This window comes from Mustelus asterias, chromosome 28, assembly GCF_964213995.1.
Source record: "Mustelus asterias chromosome 28, sMusAst1.hap1.1, whole genome shotgun sequence".
Classification (NCBI taxonomy): Eukaryota; Metazoa; Chordata; class Chondrichthyes; order Carcharhiniformes; family Triakidae; genus Mustelus; species Mustelus asterias.
The window spans coordinates 6,606,493-6,626,786 of NC_135828.1; the positions used below are offsets into that span (position 1 = coordinate 6,606,493).

Genomic DNA, 20,294 nt, shown 5'->3' on the forward strand with positions numbered 1-20,294 from the left:
TGACCCTTTGTCAAAGCTAAAAGGCACAGAAAGTGGACTGCCATTAGTAGCCTTTCCCCTGGTTTCTGTGACTATGACTCATCTTTCAGTCCCTCCCCCTGCAGTATAAATACCTCCCCCTTCCTGTGCCTTCTAGCTTTGACAAAAAGTCATCTGGACTTGAAACGTCAGCTCTTTTCTCTCCTTACAGATGCTGCCAGACCTGAGATTTTCCAGCATTTTCCCTTTTAGTATTAATGCTTATAAAATGAAAATGGTGATTTTTTTGACATGAGTCAATAATTAACTTTTAATTTTTAAAATAATACTAAGTTCGTGATTTCTGGAGTCAAGTGTAAGGACGGCAGATTTCCTTCCCTAAAGGACATTAGTGAACCAGATTGGTTTTGCGACCATTGATAATGGTTTCACGCGGCGATGCGTTCATTAGACTTTTAATTCATAGAAACCATAGAAACCCTACAGTACAGAAAGAGGCCATTCGGCCCAGCGAGTCTGCACCGACCACAATCTCACCCATATCCCTACATATTTTACCCACTAATCCCTCTAACCTACACATCTCAGGACACGAAGGGGCAATTTAAGCATAGCCAATCAACCTAACCCGCACATCTTTGGAATGTGGGAGGAAACCGGAGCACCCGGAGGAACACCACGCAGACACGAGGAGAATGTGCAAACTCCACACAGACAGTGACCTAAGCCAGGAATCGAACCCCGGTCCCTGGAGCTGTGAAGCAGCAGTGCTAACCACTGTGCTACCGTGCCTAATTCCAAATTGTTTTTGCATTGGATTCAAATTCCACCATCTGCTATGCTGGGACCCTAACCCAGGTCATCACCTGAGCCTGGGTCTCTGGATTAGTAGTCCAATAGCAATACCAGTACGCCGCCACCGTATTGAATGAGCAGGCCAGATTAATGGTGGTCTTTCTCTGGGCCAACTAAAATCCTGCAATGAAAGGGCTGTCATATACGGAATGATTGAGTAGAATAGGTCTATATTCGATGGGCTGAATGGCTCCTGTGCTCTAAGCATTCTGTGATTCCACGTTCTGAAGAATGAGGGGTGATCTCGTATACAGAACGGATAAAAGTTTTAGACGTTTGACAAGGTAAACGCTGAGAAGTTCTTTCACCCCTGGCTGGAGAGTCTAGAACTCGGGATCATCGTCTCAAGATAGGGGACCAACTATTTAGGTCTGAACTGAGAAATCTGTTCACAGTGAATCTTTGGCATTCTTACCCAACAAGGCAGTGGGTTCTCATTCACTGAGTATATTGAAGACTCAGTCCAATAGATTTTTGAACATTAGGGGAATTGAAGGACTTGGCAATATTGTGGGAGAGTGGCTTTCAGGTAAAAGAACAGCTATGGTCTTATTGACAGTTGGAGTAGACTCGAGGGGCTTTATGGCCACTTGCTGCTCTTCCAACTTGTGTTCTTATGTGCTGGTTTGTAGCTTTAAGATGCAACTGGGCCCACGCGTTGAAAATGCGTGGCTTGAAGGTTTCCCACGGAAACTGAGCTATTTGCAGTGCTTACAACCACAAGTGACTAGTTCTATTTATAACATCCTTCTAATTCAGTGCTATCTGCCTCGCTCCGAGGCAGCAAATAATGGATTTTAACTCTGCAATTTAGTGACTGGAGTGCATAATATGCTCTGATAGCTCGATTCATTTCTGAAGGACTGTTGGATTATCCGAGGTGTTCTGTGGATGGCCAATAGCCACAGCTGAAGGTGGAGAAGATCTACTCAAAGAGCAAGGGAATTCTTCCCCCCAAAAATATCCTAGTCAACATTTCCCTATCCACCAATGCCACCGGACCAAGGTGATCTGGTGCCCTAGCTGATTGTTGTTTGTGGGAGCTTGCTGTGTTTCCCAAAATCCAATATGCTCCAAAAAGTACTTCCTTCAGCAGCAATGACACACTCCGTGATGTCCCGAGACTGAGAAGTTATTGCAAGTGACAGAACCAACAGCCAACCCCAGGCAATTCTTGGAGGTGGCAACAAGCTGGAGGTGCAAGGTCTGAAGTTGTTTGTGGTTGGTTTAGGGGGTGTGGGGTGGGGGTGCGCCCTCTCTCAGCTCTGGTGGGTTACCACAAGTAAAGCACTTCCATTTTATGGTAAGTGAGCAAGTCAGATTTCACCTTACACGTGGAATTTCATGAGTGTTCCAACGTTCTTGGGAACCCCACACAGTATGATGCTGTCCATTTTTGTTTGAGAAAACATGCCAATGTCCTTACTTTTCACACCACTCCACACTAATGTTGCCAATTCTGCTTGAATATATTCATAGAATTATAGAATCCCTACAGTGCAGAAGGAGGCCATTTGGCCCATCGAGCCTCACCAACAACAATTCTATTCCCGTAACCCCACATATTTACCCTGCTAGTCCTCCTGAAACTAGGGTCAATTTAGCATAGCCAATCCCCCTAACCCGCATATCTTTGGAGTGTGGGAGGAAACTGGAGCACCCGAAGGAAACCCATGCAGACATGGGGAGAATGTGCAAACTTCACACAGGCAAGGGGAGAACGTGCAAACTCTGCACAGACGGTGACCTAAACTGGGAATCGATCCCGGGTCCCTGGCGCTGTGAGGCAGCAGCACTAACCACCGTGCCCACCTGCCCTGGAGGTTTTATCACAAGACCTTATGCTCCATCCCCCTCCTCTCCTGCCACTGGTTGTCCAGCATGTCTATCCTCATGTTGTCCAAGAATAAAAGCTGGAATGGGAAACAAGAACAGAGAACGATGGAGAAATTCAGTAGGTCTGGCAGCATCTGTGGAAGAGAGACAGCGTTAACGTTTTGACTCCAGTCTTCTGAAGATAGGGAGAAATATTTGGATTCTATATACTGTTAAAGGGAACAGAAGGATTCTGTTGTCCTGTTGTTCTGTCAATGGGTTCCCAGAAGTTAGAAATAATCAGACTTTAAGCTGAAAGTTCTGGAGGTTTATCAAGTTTTCTTGTGTCTCACTGTGTAGTTGGTAAACTGATATGTTATTACTTGGCAGATGACTGCAGTAGTGCGACAGTGAATGTGGCACCCCAGGAGATACTCTCTTGAATAAAATAATGATCAATAAATTAGACAGAAATTACAGGGGCGACAGTTCCTGGTGGGGCACTGTAACCAAAACAAAATATCAAAAGAAAACTTTACTCATTAAATTATCACCCCTGGGGGTGATGATGCACCCTCGCCCCTGCAGCACCCACCCCAGGACATATTCATAGAATCATAGAATCCCTACAGTGCAGAAGAGGCCATTCGGCCCATTGAGTATGCACTAACTCTGTGACAGAGTATTTTACCTAAGCCCTATCCCCGTAATCCCACACATTTACCGTGGCTGATTCATCTAACCTACACATCTTTTGACAACTAAGGGGCAACTTAGCATAGCCAATCCACCTTACCTACACATCTTGGAACACTAAAGGGCAAGTTAACATGGCCAATCCACCCTAACCTACACATCTTGGGATACTAAGGGGCAATTTAGCATAGCCAATCTACCTAACCTACACATCTTGGGACACTAAGGGGCAATTTAGCATGGCCAATCCACCCTAATCTACACATCTTGGAACACTAAAGGGCAAGTTAACATGGCCAATCCACCCTAACCTACACATCTTGGGACACTAAGGGGCAATTTAGCATAGCCAATCTACCTAACCTACACATCTTGGAACACTAAAGGGGCAATTTAGCATAGCCGATCCATCCTAATCTATACATCTTGGAACACTAAAGGGCAAGTTAACATGGCCAATCCACCCTAACCTACACATCTTGGGACACTAAGGGGCAATTTAGCACGGCCAATCCACCCTAACTTACATCTTGGGACACAAAGGGGCAGGGTAAATAGGTAGGGGGTTACAGGGATGGGGCTTGGGTGGGATTATTATCAGTACTGATTCGATGGGCTGAATGGCCTCATTCTGTCGGGATTCTATGAGAGATACGTATGAGGGAGCAAGAAGGCTCAGTGGGGAACCAGAAACATGGACTTGTTGAGCGGAATGGGCTGTTTCTGAGCCGCGGGCTATGCAATGTCAAACTGAAACTGAGTGGCTGGATTGTAGGCATTGCCAGATAGGATGTTGAAGGCATTAGCTTCCGGGTTAGAAATTGAGTTTAGCAATGCTGCTGTCTGGGTTTTGAGTGTGGATGTGTGTGTGTGATGTTCCCGCAGAGCCAGTGTTGCATTGTCTCTGCTTCTCTGCAGCGCCGGGCTGCGGAGACTCAGTGCGGGGAGGCAGCACTGCCGGCGGCTCACTCCCTGCCTCCCCAGCCTCAATGGGAGGGAGTGCGGAGCTGCAGCGGCTTGCTCCTGGACCGCAGGCGGGGTCTGGTCCTCTGCCACGGTCAGACCTTCCTCCCTTTCCTCCTCCTCCAGCGGCAGGATGTGAGTGGCAAGCCATTCCTGCAGCCTGGGGCATTCCACCAGGACCTGCAGGTCCATCTCCAGTTCCCTGCCACCAGCCCCGGGGGCAAAGCCCAGCCTCCCTTGTCTTCCAGCTTCACCCTGGGGCTGGAGCCTGTCTCAGAACCTCCCGGTTCCGACCTGAACCCGGTGTTGCCCTCAGTGGCACCCGGGGTGGACAGGTCTCGGAGCTACGCCCAAGCTGAGATGCTGATGGTCTTCCCTTGCCCAGAATTTCGAGACATCTTCCAGACCTTGTTCCGCAAGTCGGACAACTGGTGTTTCTACAATGAAGACCAGGAGCAAGGGCTCCGGTCCGAGATCCTGGACTTGGCCTGGTTCGCCTTGCTGCGATGCCCCAGTTGGGCCGGCGATGCCCTTGGAGGGAGTGCCCTGCGGTACGTGAGGAGCGAAGGCTTGAGGAAGGGGCAGCCCCTCTTCAGCTGTGCCTCTCCCTTTGCCGCCTTCTGCCCCGAGATCTTCCTGAACACAATCAGCAAAGGCATCGTGAGTAACCTAGCAGGAGAGAGGAACGCCATGATTTTGACCGATGCCCGCTGCCTACCCGGGACCGAAGGAGGTGGCATTTACGTCAAGTCTCGAGATGGGTATCACTTAGCCGGTTTAATCGTGGCGCCACTTTGCTGGAAAGCCAATGAGTGGGTTGGACTGACGCTGGTGTGTTCGGCTAGCTGCATATTGGAGGCTGTCGGAAGGATTTTGAACGGATTTGACAGAAGTGGCGCAAAGTTGTCATTTTGCCCGGTTTCTGGTCACCGGCCCCTGGCGAACCCGGGATGGCGTGGCTTAACACGGCTGCTCGGGGCTGTAGCTCTTCTGCAGTGTGACAGGGTGTGGGGATCAGGAGTGGTTATCAGTCCCAGGCTGATCCTCACATGTCGGCACGTGTTGGGCCAAACATCGGCTGTCAAGGTGAAGATCCAGTCGGACTCCGGCAGGTAGGCCCCTCTCTGTCACCGTTTATGTAAAACTCCGAGGTTATTGGGAATGTTTTTAAATTCATTCATGGGACATGGGCGTCACTGGCTGGGCCAGCATTTATTGCCCAACCCTAGTTGCCTTTGGAGGGCCGTTGAGAGTCAAGCACATTGCTGTGGCTCTGGAGTCACATGTAGGCCAGACCGAGTAAGGATGGCAGATTTCCTTCTCTAAAGGACATTAGTGAACCAGATGGGTTTTTCTGACAATGGTTATCAATAGATTCTTAATTCCAGATATTTTTTACTGAATTCAAATTCCACCATCTGCCGTGGCGGGATTCGAACCCAGGTCCCCAGAACATTAGCTGAGTTTCTGGATTAATATTCTAGTGATAATACCACCGGGCCATCACCTCCCCATAAATGCTCAATTAAAAACACAAACAGATCAGCTGTGAGCTTGTACAGCGCTGTAATGTTCTATGTTCTATGATGAACGGCTGAGTGGGCTTGAGGGGCTGAATGGCCTACTCTTGTTCCATTTTTGTATGTTCGTGCACATTTCTTGCTCCTTCTTCATCTTGGCTTGAACGTAGCGTTCTCCTTCATTGTCAGAGATTGTGGGTTCAAGCCTCTCTCCAGCACGCTAGTGCGTAAGAGGTCATTTTAAGAGTCCAAAGGTGTGCAGGTTAGGTGGATTAGCCACGCTGAATTGCCCCTTTAGTGTTCAAAGATGAGTAGGTGGATTAGCGATGGCAAATGGGCAGGGTTACAGGGATAGGGTGGTGGGGGGATGGGAATTGGGGAATGGGCCTGTGTAGGATGCTCTTTTGGAGGGTTGGTACAGACTGGATGGGCTGAATGGATTCTATGATTTGAAGAATCCACACTTTGGAAAGGCAGTGAGGAGCATGCATCAGAATCCGGGTCAATAAATTCCAAGCAGCAATCGGAAAATCCGGGGCAGTATATTCCTGAGATTCTGACAATGGACTCTTTTGTTGTATAATCACCACTTTTCAAAGTAAGTCATTGTACATGATGTATTTTTGGGATGGTTCTATGAAACACAATGATTGCTATATTTGGATCATTATCCAACAACTGCTGCCATTTATATAGCACCTTTAATGCAATAAAACATTGCAAAGGAGATTTGTCAGCAAGGGCGACACGGTGGCACAGTGGTCCAGCCTCACAGTGCCAGGGATCTGGGTTCAATTCCCGGCTTGGGTCAACTGACTGTGTGGAGTTTGCACGTTCTCCCCCGTGTCTGCGTGGGTTTCCTCCGGGTGCTCCGGTTTCTTCCCACAATCCAAAGACATGCGGCTTAAGTGGATTGGCCGTGCTAAATTGCCCCTTTAGTGTCAGGGGGACTAAGCAGGGTAAATGGGGTTACGGGGATGGGATCTGGGAGGGAGTGTGGTCGGCCCAGGCTTGATGGGCCAAATGACCTCCTTCCGCACTGCAGGGATTCTAAGCCACACAAGGAGGTAGAAGGACAGGAAACCAAAAGCTTGATCAAAGAGATCAAGTTTGAAGAGCATCTTGAAGGAGGGGAGAGAAGTAGAGAGGTTTGAGGAGGGAATTCCAGAGCTTCGGACCCAGGCGGCTGCAGGCACGACCGCCAATGATGGTGTGATTAAAATCGGGGACGTGTCAGAGACCAAGATGCACAGAGGGAGAGTTGTAGCTGGTTCCAGGGAGAGGAAAGAGTGAGACTGTGGAGGGATGAGAATTTTAAAATCAAGGGTGTTGAAAGCCCAGGGCCTGTGTAGGTCAGCAAAGTAAGGAGTCTAACAACACCAGGTTAAAGTCCAACAGCTTTATTTGGTAGCAAACGCCACTAGCTTTCGGAGCGCTGCTCCTTCATCAGGTGAGTGGGAGATCTGCTCATAAACAACAAACAGGGCATATTTACAGAATAATGGTTGGAATGCGAGTCTTTACAGCTAATCAAGTCTTAAAGGTACAGACAATGTGAGTGGAGAGAGCATTAGCACAGGTTAAAGAGATGTGTATTGTCTCCAGCCAGGACAGTTAGTGAGATTTTGCAAGTCCAGGCAAGTTGTGGGAGTTACAGATAGTGTGACATGAACCCAAGATCCCGGTTGAGGCCGTCATCTCTTTAACCTGTGCTTAATGCTCTCTCCACTCACATTGTCTGTACCTTTAAGACTTGATTAGCTGTAAAGACTCGTATTCCAATCATTATTCATTATTCTGTAAATTGAGTTTGTGTCTTTATATGCCCTGTTTGCTGTTTATGAGCAGATCTCCCACTCACCTGACGAAGGAGCCGCACTCCGAAAGCTCGTGGCTTTTGCTACCAAATAAACCTGTTGGACTTTAACCTGGTGTTGTGAGACTTCTTACTGTGTTTACCCCAGTCCAACGCCGGCATCTCCACATTAGGTCAGCAAACACAAGGGTGATGGGTAAATGGGATTTGGTTGTAAGCAAGATGGGCAGCAAGAGTTTGGCTGAGTTGAAGTGAATGGTGCCTGGAGGTCACCTCCAAAATATCCTCAGCTAGTGTGGTTTTGTGTTGTGATTTTTAAAGAAACCTAAATCTTTCACAGAGATAGAGAAACAGATATCAGGAAGGCAGGAGGGTTGGCTCCTTGCTGGGGTACAGTTTCACAGGCACTTGTCTTCCTCTGGTACCTTACTTTAAGTGTCTCGAAATGAGGTAGCTAATTAGTACGGAAGTGACTCAATCACATTAGTAACTTGTCCAAAATGTTTAACTCAAAAAATTATAAAACAGCTTTGTAAAGATTCAAAATGAGATTTTTGAGGTTGACATTAGGTTGCCCTCTCCGTCTCTTCCCTCATTGAGGTGTTATCTCCTTTTTGGCTTTTGACCAAAAGGCCATCGTAGGAAGTCTCACAACACCAGGTTAACGCCCAACAGGTTTATTTGGAATCACGAGCTTTCCGAGCCCTGCTCCTTTTATCAGGTGAGTCCGAAAGCTCGTGATTCCAAATAAACCTGTTGGACTTTAACCTGGTGTTGTGAGACTTCTTACTGTGCCCACCCCAGTCCAACGCCGGCATCTCCAGAAAAGGCCATTGATTGTGTGTGTGTGTGTCTCAATAGTGAGTGTTGTCACTGTGGACTGACTTCACTGGTGAGTTCTTCACTCAATGTCCTATGAGGAGAGACTTAAGTCGGTTAGGATTGCATTCCCTGGAATTTAGAAGAGTGAGAGGGGTTCTCATAGAAACTTGTAAAATTCTAATAGGATTAGACAGGGTAGATTTAGAAAGAATGTTCCCAATGGTGGGTGAGTCCAGAACTAGGGTCATAGTTTGAGGATAAGAGGGTAAACCTTTTATGACTGAGGTGAGGCAAGGTGGCACAGTGGTTAGCACTGCTGCCTCATAGCGCCAGGGACCCGGGTTTGATTCCCGGCTTGCTTCACTGTCTGTGCGGAGTCTGCACGTTCTCCCTGTGTCTGCGTGGGTTTGCTCCAGGGGCTCCGGTTTCCTCCCACAGTCCAAAGACGTGCAGGTTAGATCGATTGGCCATGTTCAATTGCCATTTAGTGTCAGCGGGACTAGCTAGGGTAAATACATGGGGCTACAGGGATAGGGCCTGGGTGGGATTGTGGTCGGTGCAGCCTCAAAGGGCCGAATGGCCTCTTTCTGCACTGTAGGGATTCTATGATTCTATGAAGTTTCTTCACCCAGTAATTCTGTGGAATTCACTACTACAGAAGTTAGTTGAGGCCAAAACATTGTGTGATTTCAACAAGAAATTAGATATAGCTCTTGGGGCTAAAGGTTCAAGGGATATGGGGGGGAAGAGGGTGATCAGGATATTGAATTTGTTGATCAGCCATGATCATAATGAATGGGGGAGCAGGCTCGAAGGGCCGAATGGCCTACTCCAGCTTCTAGTTTCTATTGATGCCTTGGGTTCTGAGGGGAGGGGGCGTGGACTCAGGAGCTGAAACCCTGACCAACTCTCCCCATCTTTAATCCACTGACCCATCTGCCTAACTGTGAGGTCAGGCAAACCCTTTCAGAGTGGGCCGCGTATCCGGACCCTTCCGATCCCGGGTTTCCCTCCTTCACTGTCGTGCTGGGGACCGGACCAGTGAAACTGGTGCAGGTTAAAAACGAGTTTCCTTTTCATCTCTTCCCTTCATTTACCTCCAGCTGCCCGGTGTTAAAGGGAAAGGTGTTGTTTGCCACGAAAGAGAATTCGGCCTTCGATGTGGCGGTGGTGGAATTGGAAGAAGACCAGTTGGCTGTCGAAATACCTGCTATTGCGTCTGGGTTCAGCACAGGTAAGGAAAGAACAAGAAAGGCAAACAGGTTGACTCAAGAAAACTAATATAGTCGTCAGAGTTTTAAAATATCTACATCTATGCCAAACATTCTACAAATTCACTCAATCATCAGCAGCTTGTATTTATTAATATATTAGAGTCTCATTTTATTGAGTATTTAAAATGAGTGATATTTTTACATTGCTGAATAGCTGGCTGATATTTATTTCCTTTTACTTTGGGTTATGGAGTCAATCTTTTATTTTTACGAGTTCTTGTTTATAGACTTGAGCATTTATGGGTCTGCTGAGATAATGGAGCGGGTTTTAGTATGAGAATTCAGGAGCCAAATCGCAGGCTCAGTTAAGAACGGCGTTGATATGAAAACTGCTGTCCACTGACCTGAAGTGCGTTTAACTTTCTCCCAGATAGTCTGCCCAGATAGTCTGCAGTGTTGACATGCTTACCTCCCGATTGTGAAACCGGGAACTCCCCTGGGCCAGTGCACAAATGGGACAGAGACGGGAGTCATGAAGCGTGACATTGCATTGCAGCTGATGAAGGCGTCTAGCGGAGTTTACTAAAACCTTATCTTCCCATCACTGTGTGTGAACCCATTTATACAAGGGAGTGTTTGCTGTCTGTTAAAGTTTACATTTATTAACCGGGCAGATTGCACCTTTTTGCTAAAGAGCACACAATTGATTTGAGAGAGAGAGAGGTTATATGTAGTTAAAGCAGCATTCGGGTGGCACAGTGGTTAGCACTGCTGCCTCAAAGCGCCAGGGACCCGGGTTCAATTCCGCCCTCGGGTGATTGTCTGTCTGTGTGGAGTTTGCACGTTCTCCCCGTGTCTGTGTGGGTTTGAAATTGGGCTTGTTCACTAACTATGATGCATGAATAAGGTTAAATATATCTAATACACTGTGGTTAGCACAGCACCAGGTACCCGGGTTCAATTCCGCCCCAGGGTGACTGTGTGGAGTTTCCACATTCCTCCCCATGTATAGTGCAAAGATGTGCAGGTTAGGTGGATTGGCCATGCTAAATTGCCCCCTTTAGTGTCAGAGGGATTAGCAGGGTAAATATTGGGGGGGGGGATTTTCCCGCCACGGGATTCATAGTGGGCGGACCATGCAAAGATCCATTGATCTCAGGCGGGATTTTCCGGTTTTGGGGGTGAGCGCAGCCGGAACATCCTGCCCATGGGGTTATGGGGATAGGGCCTGGGTGGGACTGTTGTCGGTGCAGACTCAATGGGCTGAATGGCCTCCTTCTGCACTGTAAGGATTCTATGATGCTAAAATTGCAATGTGTATTCTTTCAGGGTGAGAGGTGGGTGTTGGGGAATTAAATATTTTGCACTCAACGCCAGGTACCGGCGATAGGGTTCAAGTTTAGTTTAAAACTGACATTGGGAGCAGCAAACCGCAACTGCCGCCTCAGCATGAATACCTCCTCATCTCTGTATAATCTGCCAGGATAAGAGGCGGATTTAAGTATCTGGGAGGCAGGTCACGGCAACAACAGAATCCAAATTAAAACACAGCTGTGCAAAATGGCCCTGAGTGTCCAGCCCAGCTCCCGCAATGTGCGTAATGAGAGACTGAGAACAACACTGCTGCATTAGGTAGCATTGTCCAATACCCCTCAATCGAGCGTACCACCCTCTGATAGCCACGCTGCGTGGAATTTACTACTGGCAGATCCACAAAACTACAAGGACTGGAATTTACATGAAACATCTTTTACAAACTCAGGATATCCCAAAGCGCTTTACAGCTTTTTTGGAAATCTAGCTAAGGCAGGAAATGCAGCAGCCAATTTGCGCACAGCAAGCTCCCACAAACTCCAATGACCAGATCGTCTGGTCAAGGGAGGAATATTGAACAGGACACCAGGAAGAACTTGAGGTTGGCACAGTGGTTAACACTGCTGCCCCGCAGTGCCAGGGGCCTAGGTTTGATTCTGGCCTCGGGTGACTGTCTGTTTAAAGTTTATTTATTAGTGTCACAACTTTATTTACTAGTGTCACAAGTAGGCTTACATTAACGCTGCAGTGGAGTTACTATGAAAATCCCTCAGTCGCCACACTCCGGTGCCTGTTCGGATACACGGAGGGAGAATTTAGCATGGCCAATGCACCTAACCAGCATGTCTTTCGGACTGTGGGAGAAAACCGGAGCACCCGGAAGAAACCCACGCAGACACGGGGAGAACGTGCAGACTCTGCACAGACAGTGACCCAAGCCAGGCATCGAGTTTGCACATTCTTCCCGTGTCTGCGTGGGTTTCCTCCGGGTGTTCCGGTTTCCTCCCACAGTCCAAAGATGTGCGGGTTAGGTGGATTGGCCATGCTAAATTGCCTCTCAGTGTCAGGGGAATTAGGACTGGGTGGGATTGTTGTTGGGGATAGGGACTGGGTGGGATTGTTGTTGGTGCAGACTCGATGGGCCGAATGGCCTCCTTCTGCACTGTAGGGATTCTATGGTTCTATGAACTCCCCTGTTCTTCATCAAATAGTGCCATGGGATCTTTGACATCTACCTCAGAAGCCTCTTTTTAGGGTGGCATTTCCGACAGTGCATCGGGCTCTCAGTACAGCGTCGGAGTGTCAACTTTGATTTTTGTGGTCAAGATCTGAGCTGGGACTGGAACGCACAACTTTCTGATTCAGAGATGAGAATGCGGAGCCGCAGCTGACGCCTAACGTAGCTTTTAATCGCTGAGTTAAAGCTGCCTGTCAGAAAAGAGGAAACATTGAGAGGTTAGTCCAGCTGAGTGCTGGTCTATGATCATGGGAGAGGGCAGGAAGCATTCTGGGATCACTTCCCGGTAAAGAGCGTTCCGTGGAAGCGCAAGAATTGAGCTTTGCTGACCCTGGAACAGGAACAAAGAAACTTGCTTAGCTCATTAAAAAAAGGAGTTGCGATCAGGATGCTTGATTTCCTTGCAGCTGTTTGGAGGGGGACTTTCCTCCTCCTAACGCATGTGGTCGTGTTGTTGCTCGTTTCCTCTGTTGGAAGCACTGACGCCATCAGAAGCTCCTGGACTCAAACCCCACTCCAGGAGTTGAGCCACACATTTTTGGTTCACTCCATGACAATGCTGAGGGAGTGATTTGGTTTGATTTATTATTGTCACATGTATTAGCATACAGTGAAAAGTATTGTTTCTTGCGCGCTATACAGACGAAGCATACCATTCATAGAGAAGGAAAGGAGAGAGTGCAGAATGTAGTGTTACAGTCATAGCTAGGATGTAGAGAAAGATCAACTTAATGCAAGGTAAGTTCATTCAAAAGTCTGACAGCAGCAGGGAAGAAGCTGTTCTTGAGTTGATTGGTACGTGACTTCAGACTTTTGTATCTTTTTCCTGAAGGTGAAAGAGAGAATGATTGGGGTGCGTGGGGTCCTTAATTGTGCTGGCTACTTTGCCGAGGCAGTGGGAAGTGTAGACGGAGTCAATGGATGGGAGGCAGGTTTGCGTGATGGATTGGACTACATTCACGACCTTTTGTAGTTTCTTGGGCAGATCAGGAGCCATACCAAGCTGTGATACAACCAGATGGTGCTATGGTGCATGTGTAAAAGTTGGTGAGAGTCGTAACGGACATGCCAAATTTCCTTAGTCTTCTGAGAAAGTAGAGGCGTTGGTGGGGCTTTCTTAACTATAGTGTCGGCATGGGGGGACCAGGACAGGTTGTGGTGATCTGGACACCTAAAAACTTGAAGCTCTTGACCCTTTCTACATCGTCCCCATTTATGTAGACAGGGGCATGTTCTCCTTTACGCTTCTTGAAGTCGATGACAATCTCCTTCGTTTTGTTGACATTGAGGGAGAGATTATTGTTGCCGCACCAGTTCACCAGATTCTCTACCTCATTCCTGTACTCTGTCTCATCATTGTTTGAGATCCGACCCACTGCGGTGGTGTCATCGGCAAACTTGAAAATCAAGTTGGAGGGGAATGTGGCCACGTAGTTAAAGGTGTATAAGGAGTATACACAGTAAGAAGTTTAACAACACCAGGTTAAAGTCCAACAGGTTTATTTGGTAGCAAAAGCCACACAAGCTTTCGAGGCTCTGAGCCCCTTCTTCAGGTGAGTGGGAATTCTGTTCACAAACAGAACTTATAAAGACACAGACTCAATTTACATGAATAATGGTTGGAATGCGAATACTTACAACTAATCCAGTCTTTAAGAAACAAAACAATGGGAGTGGAGAGAGCATCAAGACAGGCTAAAAAGATGTGTATTGTCTCCAGACAAGACAGCCAGTGAAACTCTGCAGGTCCACGCAACTGTGGGGGTTACAGATAGTGTGACATGAACCCAATATCCCGGTTGAGGCCGTCCTTGTGTGTGCGGAACTTGGCTATCAGTTTCTGCTCAGCGACTCTGCGCTGTCGTGTGTCGCGAAGGCCGCCTTGGAGAACGCTTACCCGAATATCAGAGGCCGAATGCCCGTGACCGCTGAAGTGTTCCCCAACAGGAAGAGAACACAACACTTCAGCGGTCACGGGCATTCGGCCTCTGATATTCGGGTAAGCGTTCTCCAAGGCGGCCTTCGCGACACACGACAGCGCAGAGTCGCTGAGCAGAAACTGATAGCCAAGTTCCGCACACACAAGGACGGCCTCAACCGGGATATTGGGTTCATGTCACACTATCTGTAACCCCCACAGTTGCGTGGACCTGCAGAGTTTCACTGGCTGTCTTGTCTGGAGACAATACACATCTTTTTAGCCTGTCTTGATGCTCTCTCCACTCCCATTGTTTTGTTTCTTAAAGACTGGATTAGTTGTAAGTATTCGCATTCCAACCATTATTCGTGTAAATTGAGTCTGTGTCTTTATAAGTTCTGTTTGTGAACAGAATTCCCACTCACCTGAAGAAGGGGCTTAGAGCCTCGAAAGCTTGTGTGGCTTTTGCTACCAAATAAACCTGTTGGACTTTAACCTGGTGTTGTTAAACTTCTTACTGTGTTTACCCCAGTCCAACGCCGGCATCTCCACATTATAAGGAGTATAGCAGGGGGCTGAGAACACAGCCTTGTGGGGCACCGGTGTTGAGGACGATCGTGGAGGAAGTGTTGTTGCCTATCCTTACTGATTGCGGGCTGTGGGTTAGGAAGTTCAGGATTCAGAGTGCTGCACTGTTGCAGGTTCTGATGGTTTGAATAAGGTGCAAAACCAAGTTCCTTAACAATATTCCTCAGCAAGTAGCAACAAAATCAGGTAAACCACTTGGTTTATCGTGTCTTTCAGTGTTGATGCAGACACACATTCAGTCTACTGCGTGGCATGTAAAGGTTATTAGTTTTTATATGTTGAAGCACGACTTAAACCCACGCTCCTCATTTCTGTAGACACTATCTTCCTAATCACAGAATCCTACAGTGCAGAAGACGCCCATCGAGTCTGCACTGACGCAGGAAGTGCCCTGACCTGCCCACCTAATCCCACTTGCCAGCACTTGGCCCATAGCCCTGAATGTTATGACGTGCCAAGTACTCATCCAGGTACTTTTCAAAGGATGTGAGGCATCCCGCCTCCACCACCCTCCCAGGCAGCGCATTCCAGACCGTCACCACCCTCTGGATAAACAAGTTTTTCCTCACATCCCCCCCGCCCTTAAACCTCCCACCCCTCACTTTTAACTTGTGTCCCCTCGTAACGGACCCTTCAACTAAGGGGAACAGCTGCTCCCTATCCACTCTGTCCATGCCCCTCATAATCTTTGGATGAATGAGAAATAATGCGACACAATTAGATAATGCTTGGGTTAAAGGTAGTTAGTTAGACTGACGGAAAGTGGGATTGGTGTTTCGCAGGTATTGGTGCTGGGGTTCAGAGTTTACCGAAACGATTAGCGTTCGTGAATCAAAAATACAATCTCAAAATTTATAGATGACACCAAATCAGGAGAGGTACAGTTAAAAAGAAAAAATGTTGTTACCAAACTTGTAGAATGGATGTCTAAATGGCAAATTAATTTCAATTTTGATAAGCATGATGTTTTATATTTTGTTAGGAGCACAGAGGTCACATATCCCTTGGTGAATAAAAATCTAAATGGGGCAGAGGAACAAAGGGATCTGGGGGTACCGGTACAACAATCTGGAGCAACACCGGTTCACATGGCTGTAAGAAGCAAGTCAAGTTTAGGGGTTCCCATGTAAAGGAACATGATTGAAAAGTAATGATGTTAAACGTATATCAAGCCTGAGTTAGACAGCACTCGAGGGATGGCACGGTGGCACAGTGTAACCACTGCTGCCTCACAGCGTCAGGAACCCGGGTTCAATTCCGGCCTCAGGTCATTGTCTGTGTGGAGTTTGCACGTTCTCCCCGTGTCTGTGTGGGTTTCCTCCGGGTGCTCCGGTTTCCTCCCACAATCCAAAGATGTGCGGGTTAGGTTGATTGGCCATGATAAATTGCCCCTTAGTGTCAGGGGCATAGCAGGGTAACTAGGTGAGGTTACGGGAATGGGGCCTGGGTGGGATTGTGGTCGGTGCAGACTCGATGGGCCAAATGGACTCCTTCAGCACTGTAGGGATTCTATGAATTCTGGTCTCCACATTGAGAAAAGGACATAAGTGAACTGGAGTAGGTGCAAAAAAGATTTACAAGCATGATTCCAGAATTTATAACTATCAAGAGAGATTGAACGGACCAGGGGCTACAAATCTGTCTTGCACAGCGTTTGATTGTCTGCCTAATATTTAATTATTTTGACTGAACAGGTGGCCAATCCAAGACTGTCCCAAAGATGAATTCCTAACCTCAAGGTTCTTTGCTTTAGCAAGATAAAGGCTGCGAGGTGACCAAACAAACATCTGTAAAACTGTGTAAGGAGTTTGATAGGGTAGACGGAGAGAATATGCTTCCACTTGTGGGGAATATCCAAAACTGGGCATCATAAATACATGGAGAGACTAATAAATTCAATAACGATTCAGGAGAAATTTCTTTACCTGAAGAGTGCTGAGAATGTGGAACACACTACCCCATGGAGTGATTGAGGTGGGGAACACACTACCCCATGGAGTGAGTGAGGTGGGGAACACACTACCCCATGGAGTGATTGAGGTGGGGAACACACTACCCCATGGAGTGATTGAGGTGAGTAGCATAGATATGCATTTAAGGGGAAACTGGATAAGCGCACAAGGGAATGAGGAATAGGATGATCTGATTGGGTTAAGGTAGAGCTTTGATGGATCATAGAATCCCTACAGTGCAGAAGGAGGCCATTCGGCCCATCGAGTCTCACCGACCATAATCCCACCCAGGCCTTATCCCCATGACCCTACTTATTTACCCTATTAACCCCCTGATACTAAAGAGCAATTTAGCATGGCCAATCCACTAACCTGCATATCTTTGGAGTGTGGGAGGAAACCGGAGCACCCGGAAGAAACCCACACAGATGCGGGGGAGAACGATCGTAAACAACATTTGGGCTGAATGGCCTCTTTCTGTGCTGTGCATTCTATCCAACACCTTCGGTGAAGCTGTGTCTCTTTGCCAACAGGAGAGGATGTCTGCGTCATTGGCTACGGGGTGTTTGGCCAAAGCTGTGGGCCTTCGGTGACTGCCGGGGTTCTGTCTGCTGTGATCACTGTGGACAACCAGCCTGTGATGCTCCAGACAACGTGTGCGGTTCACGCAGGGGCCAGTGGTGGGCCTGTCTTCAGAATGAGCAGCGGAGAATTGCTGGGTAGGTTGGCTGACATTGCTTCATGGTTAGCGTTTGTGGAGGACATATTTTAGTCAAGGTAGGTAGGTTCTTTACTCAGACAGTGGTTGGGGTGTGGAATGGACTGCCTGCTGTGATAGTGGAGTCGGACACTTTAGGAACTTTCAAGTGGTTATTGGATAGGCACATGGAGCACACCAGGATGATAGGGAGTGGGATAGCTTGATCTTGGTTTCGGAAAAGGTTTGGCACAACATCGTGGGCCGAAGGGCCTGTACTGTTCTATGTTCTATGTACTTCAAACTACCTATTAAATGCCAAGATGGGATAGAGCTGAGGATCTAGATTCTAGAGGATAGCTAATTAGTATTCCTACCTGGTTACAAGGCCCATGTGATTCACATTGTCATGTAAATGGGCTTTGAGAGGGGAAGAATCCATAGAAAGCAACTGTAGTATTGGGTTACAGGAATTCCTAAGCTATCATTAAGTCTCACAGACCCAAATCGATCTGCAAGAATCTAAGAGGAAGCGAGACAAATAGAGGCAGCCAATCCTTCAGAGAAAATTATGACTCTATTAGTCACCGCAGAGAATGGAGGTGGGAGTTTGCGCTCCAATTGAAGAAACCCAGTTTGTGAGGATTTAAAGAAGGCAGGAAGATTTGCCTAGCTTGGGCTAGAGAAAAGGAATCTCCAGTGCAACCCTCGCAGCGAAAGTCAGCCTTGGCATTGGAAGTTACCTGGCTGGAAAAGGGAAAAGGAAACAGGACATTGGGAATGGGGAATAACTTTGGACTGGTTCCAGGAGAATAAAGTGACCACTCAAGGAACAGGGTGAAGCATAACTGATAGTCGGCCACGTTGAAGGTCACATGGGGAATCTTTTCTGTAGTTTGAAATATAAGTTGTCTACAAAAGTAGTTTTATTCAATGTTGCTTTTAGTTGACTTATTAAAGTAAAAGTCTTAAAACATGAAATCTCGTTGTGACCTTTTCTGCCACTCACTGGAATTCAAAATTTTTTTTTAAACATTGTTGGTCTTTATAGAGATTGTAATATTGTTCATTGCTGTTTGTGGGAGCTTGTTGTATGTAAATTGGTTGCCAAGTTTCTTATATTCCAACAGTGTTTACACTTCAGAAGTTTTTTTGTTGGTTGTTGAGTGCTTTGGAACATCTGAGATTGGGTAAGGTGCTATACAAAGGCAAATTGTTTTTGTAAAATGTTTAATGACACCTTAGTCTTGTTTTGCTGTACAATACTCCTCACTCCACCTCTCCCTACATAGAATCATTGAATCCCTACAGTGCAGAAGGAGGCCATTCAGCCCATTGAAGTTGCACTGACTACAATCCCACCCAGGCCCTATCCCCGTAACCCCATGTATTTTCCCTGCTGATCCCCCAACACTAAGGGGCAATTTAGCACGGCCAATCAACCTAAACTGTACATCTTTGGAGTGTGGGAGGAAACTGGAGCACCCGGAGGAAACCCACGCAGACACGGGGAGAATGTGCAGACTCTGCACAGACCCGAGGCTGAATTGAACCCGGATCCCTGGCGCTGTGAGACAGCAGTGCTAACCACTGTGCCGCCCTTACATGTTGCAAGGCTTTGCATTGATGGTAACTTTCAAGTTTCATCTTGATTTGAATGTAGAAGTACCCTCCAGTGTCAAACCTGTATCGTCTTTCCCCACAGGAATTGTATCGAGCAATGCCCGAAACAACAGCGCAGGGGCCTCCTATCCCCACCTGAACTTCAGCCTTCCTATCACAGTCCTGCAGCCTCTGCTTTCTGCCTACAGCCAGACGAGGGATGCCACAGTGTTTGAAGGACTGAACAAAGTGAGTGATCGGCTACGGGCACTTTGGCAGCTCCAGGACAGCTTCTCAGCTCCTCAGAGGAGCAAACTGTAATCTTGAGGGGGTCACCGGGGATATTGGTCTGACCCCTCGTTACTGAAGATCCCAGAAATTGTTGGGAGATGAATCCAGTCGCCAGGACCTTGGTTTCCCAGGAGGCGATCCAGGCTACACTCGAAACCAGTCTTCAATGAGAACCTGACCCAAATTAAATCCTAAACCTAAGAAACATGGAGATAATTACAAGGCAGCAATCTCATCTTGGATGATCGCAACAGGGAATATGGAACAATGCGTTTTCTCCAATTGTCAGATTAAAACGAGTTACATTCAATAAATCATACCAAAAGGTTTTGTGCCTGTATGTCCTGGTGCCCTTTTGAAGCGGTGATGGATACAGTTTATGGCGGCAATGCAATGTGTGTGGTATAAAGGGTCCCTTTGACAAGGTACCACGTAATGGAGAAGATTAAGGGGTATGAAGAGTAGCAAATTGGAACCAATGTTAGTTGGGAGCAAAGTATAAGCCGAGGGAAGGTGGTCACTGAACTAGTATTCTAGAGACCCTGGGGAATGCTCTTGGGACCCTGGTTCGAATCCTACCACAGCAGATGGTGAAATTTGAATGATGACCGTAAAATTATTGTCAAATGTTGTAAAACTCATCTGGTTCACTAATGTCCTTTAGGGAAGGAAATCTGCCGTCCTTACCTGGTCTGGCCTACATGTGATTCCAGAGCCACAGCAACATGTCTGACTCTTCACTGCTCAGGAAGAAGTCTCACAACACCAGGTTAAAGTCCAACAGGTTTATTTGGTAGCAAATACCATAAGCTTTCGGAGCAATGCTCCTTTGTCAGATGGAGTGGTCTCTGTTCTCCAACAGTGCACAGACACAGAAATCAAGTTACAGAATACTAATTAGAATGCAAATCTCTACAGCCAATGCATTCTAATTTGCATTCTAATTTGCATTCTAATTTGCATTCTAATTTGCATTCTAATTTGCATTCTGTAACTTGATTTCTGTGTCTGTGCA

At 47.2% G+C, this 20,294-nt stretch overlaps 1 protein-coding gene across 2 annotated transcripts; it reads left to right on the forward strand.

Moving 5' to 3' along the window:
• Positions 1–4,156: 4,156 nt before the first annotated feature.
• On the forward strand, positions 4,157–19,621 carry tysnd1 (trypsin like peroxisomal matrix peptidase 1). Of its 2 annotated transcripts, XM_078199442.1 has the most exons (4): positions 4,157–5,420; positions 9,570–9,700; positions 17,223–17,408; positions 19,092–19,621. In XM_078199442.1, exons 1-4 carry the CDS (start codon positions 4,219–4,221, stop codon positions 19,307–19,309), a joined length of 1,737 nt encoding a protein of 578 aa, XP_078055568.1. In that variant the 5' UTR covers positions 4,157–4,218; the 3' UTR covers positions 19,310–19,621. The 2 variants fall into 2 exon arrangements, with proteins under 2 accessions (XP_078055568.1, XP_078055569.1); XM_078199443.1 differs by lacking the exon at positions 17,223–17,408.
• The last annotated feature ends 673 nt before the right edge of the window (positions 19,622–20,294 follow it).

Coding starts and splice junctions, on each gene's coding strand:
- tysnd1 (XM_078199442.1), top strand. CDS start 4,219: ATGTTCCCGCAGAGCCAGTGTTGCATTGTCTCTGCTTCTCTGCAGCGC. Junction 5,421..9,569: donor ATCCAGTCGGACTCCGGCAG/GTAGGCCCCTCT, acceptor ATTTACCTCCAG/CTGCCCGGTGTTAAAGGGAA. Junction 9,701..17,222: donor TGCGTCTGGGTTCAGCACAG/GTAAGGAAAGAA, acceptor CTTTGCCAACAG/GAGAGGATGTCTGCGTCATT.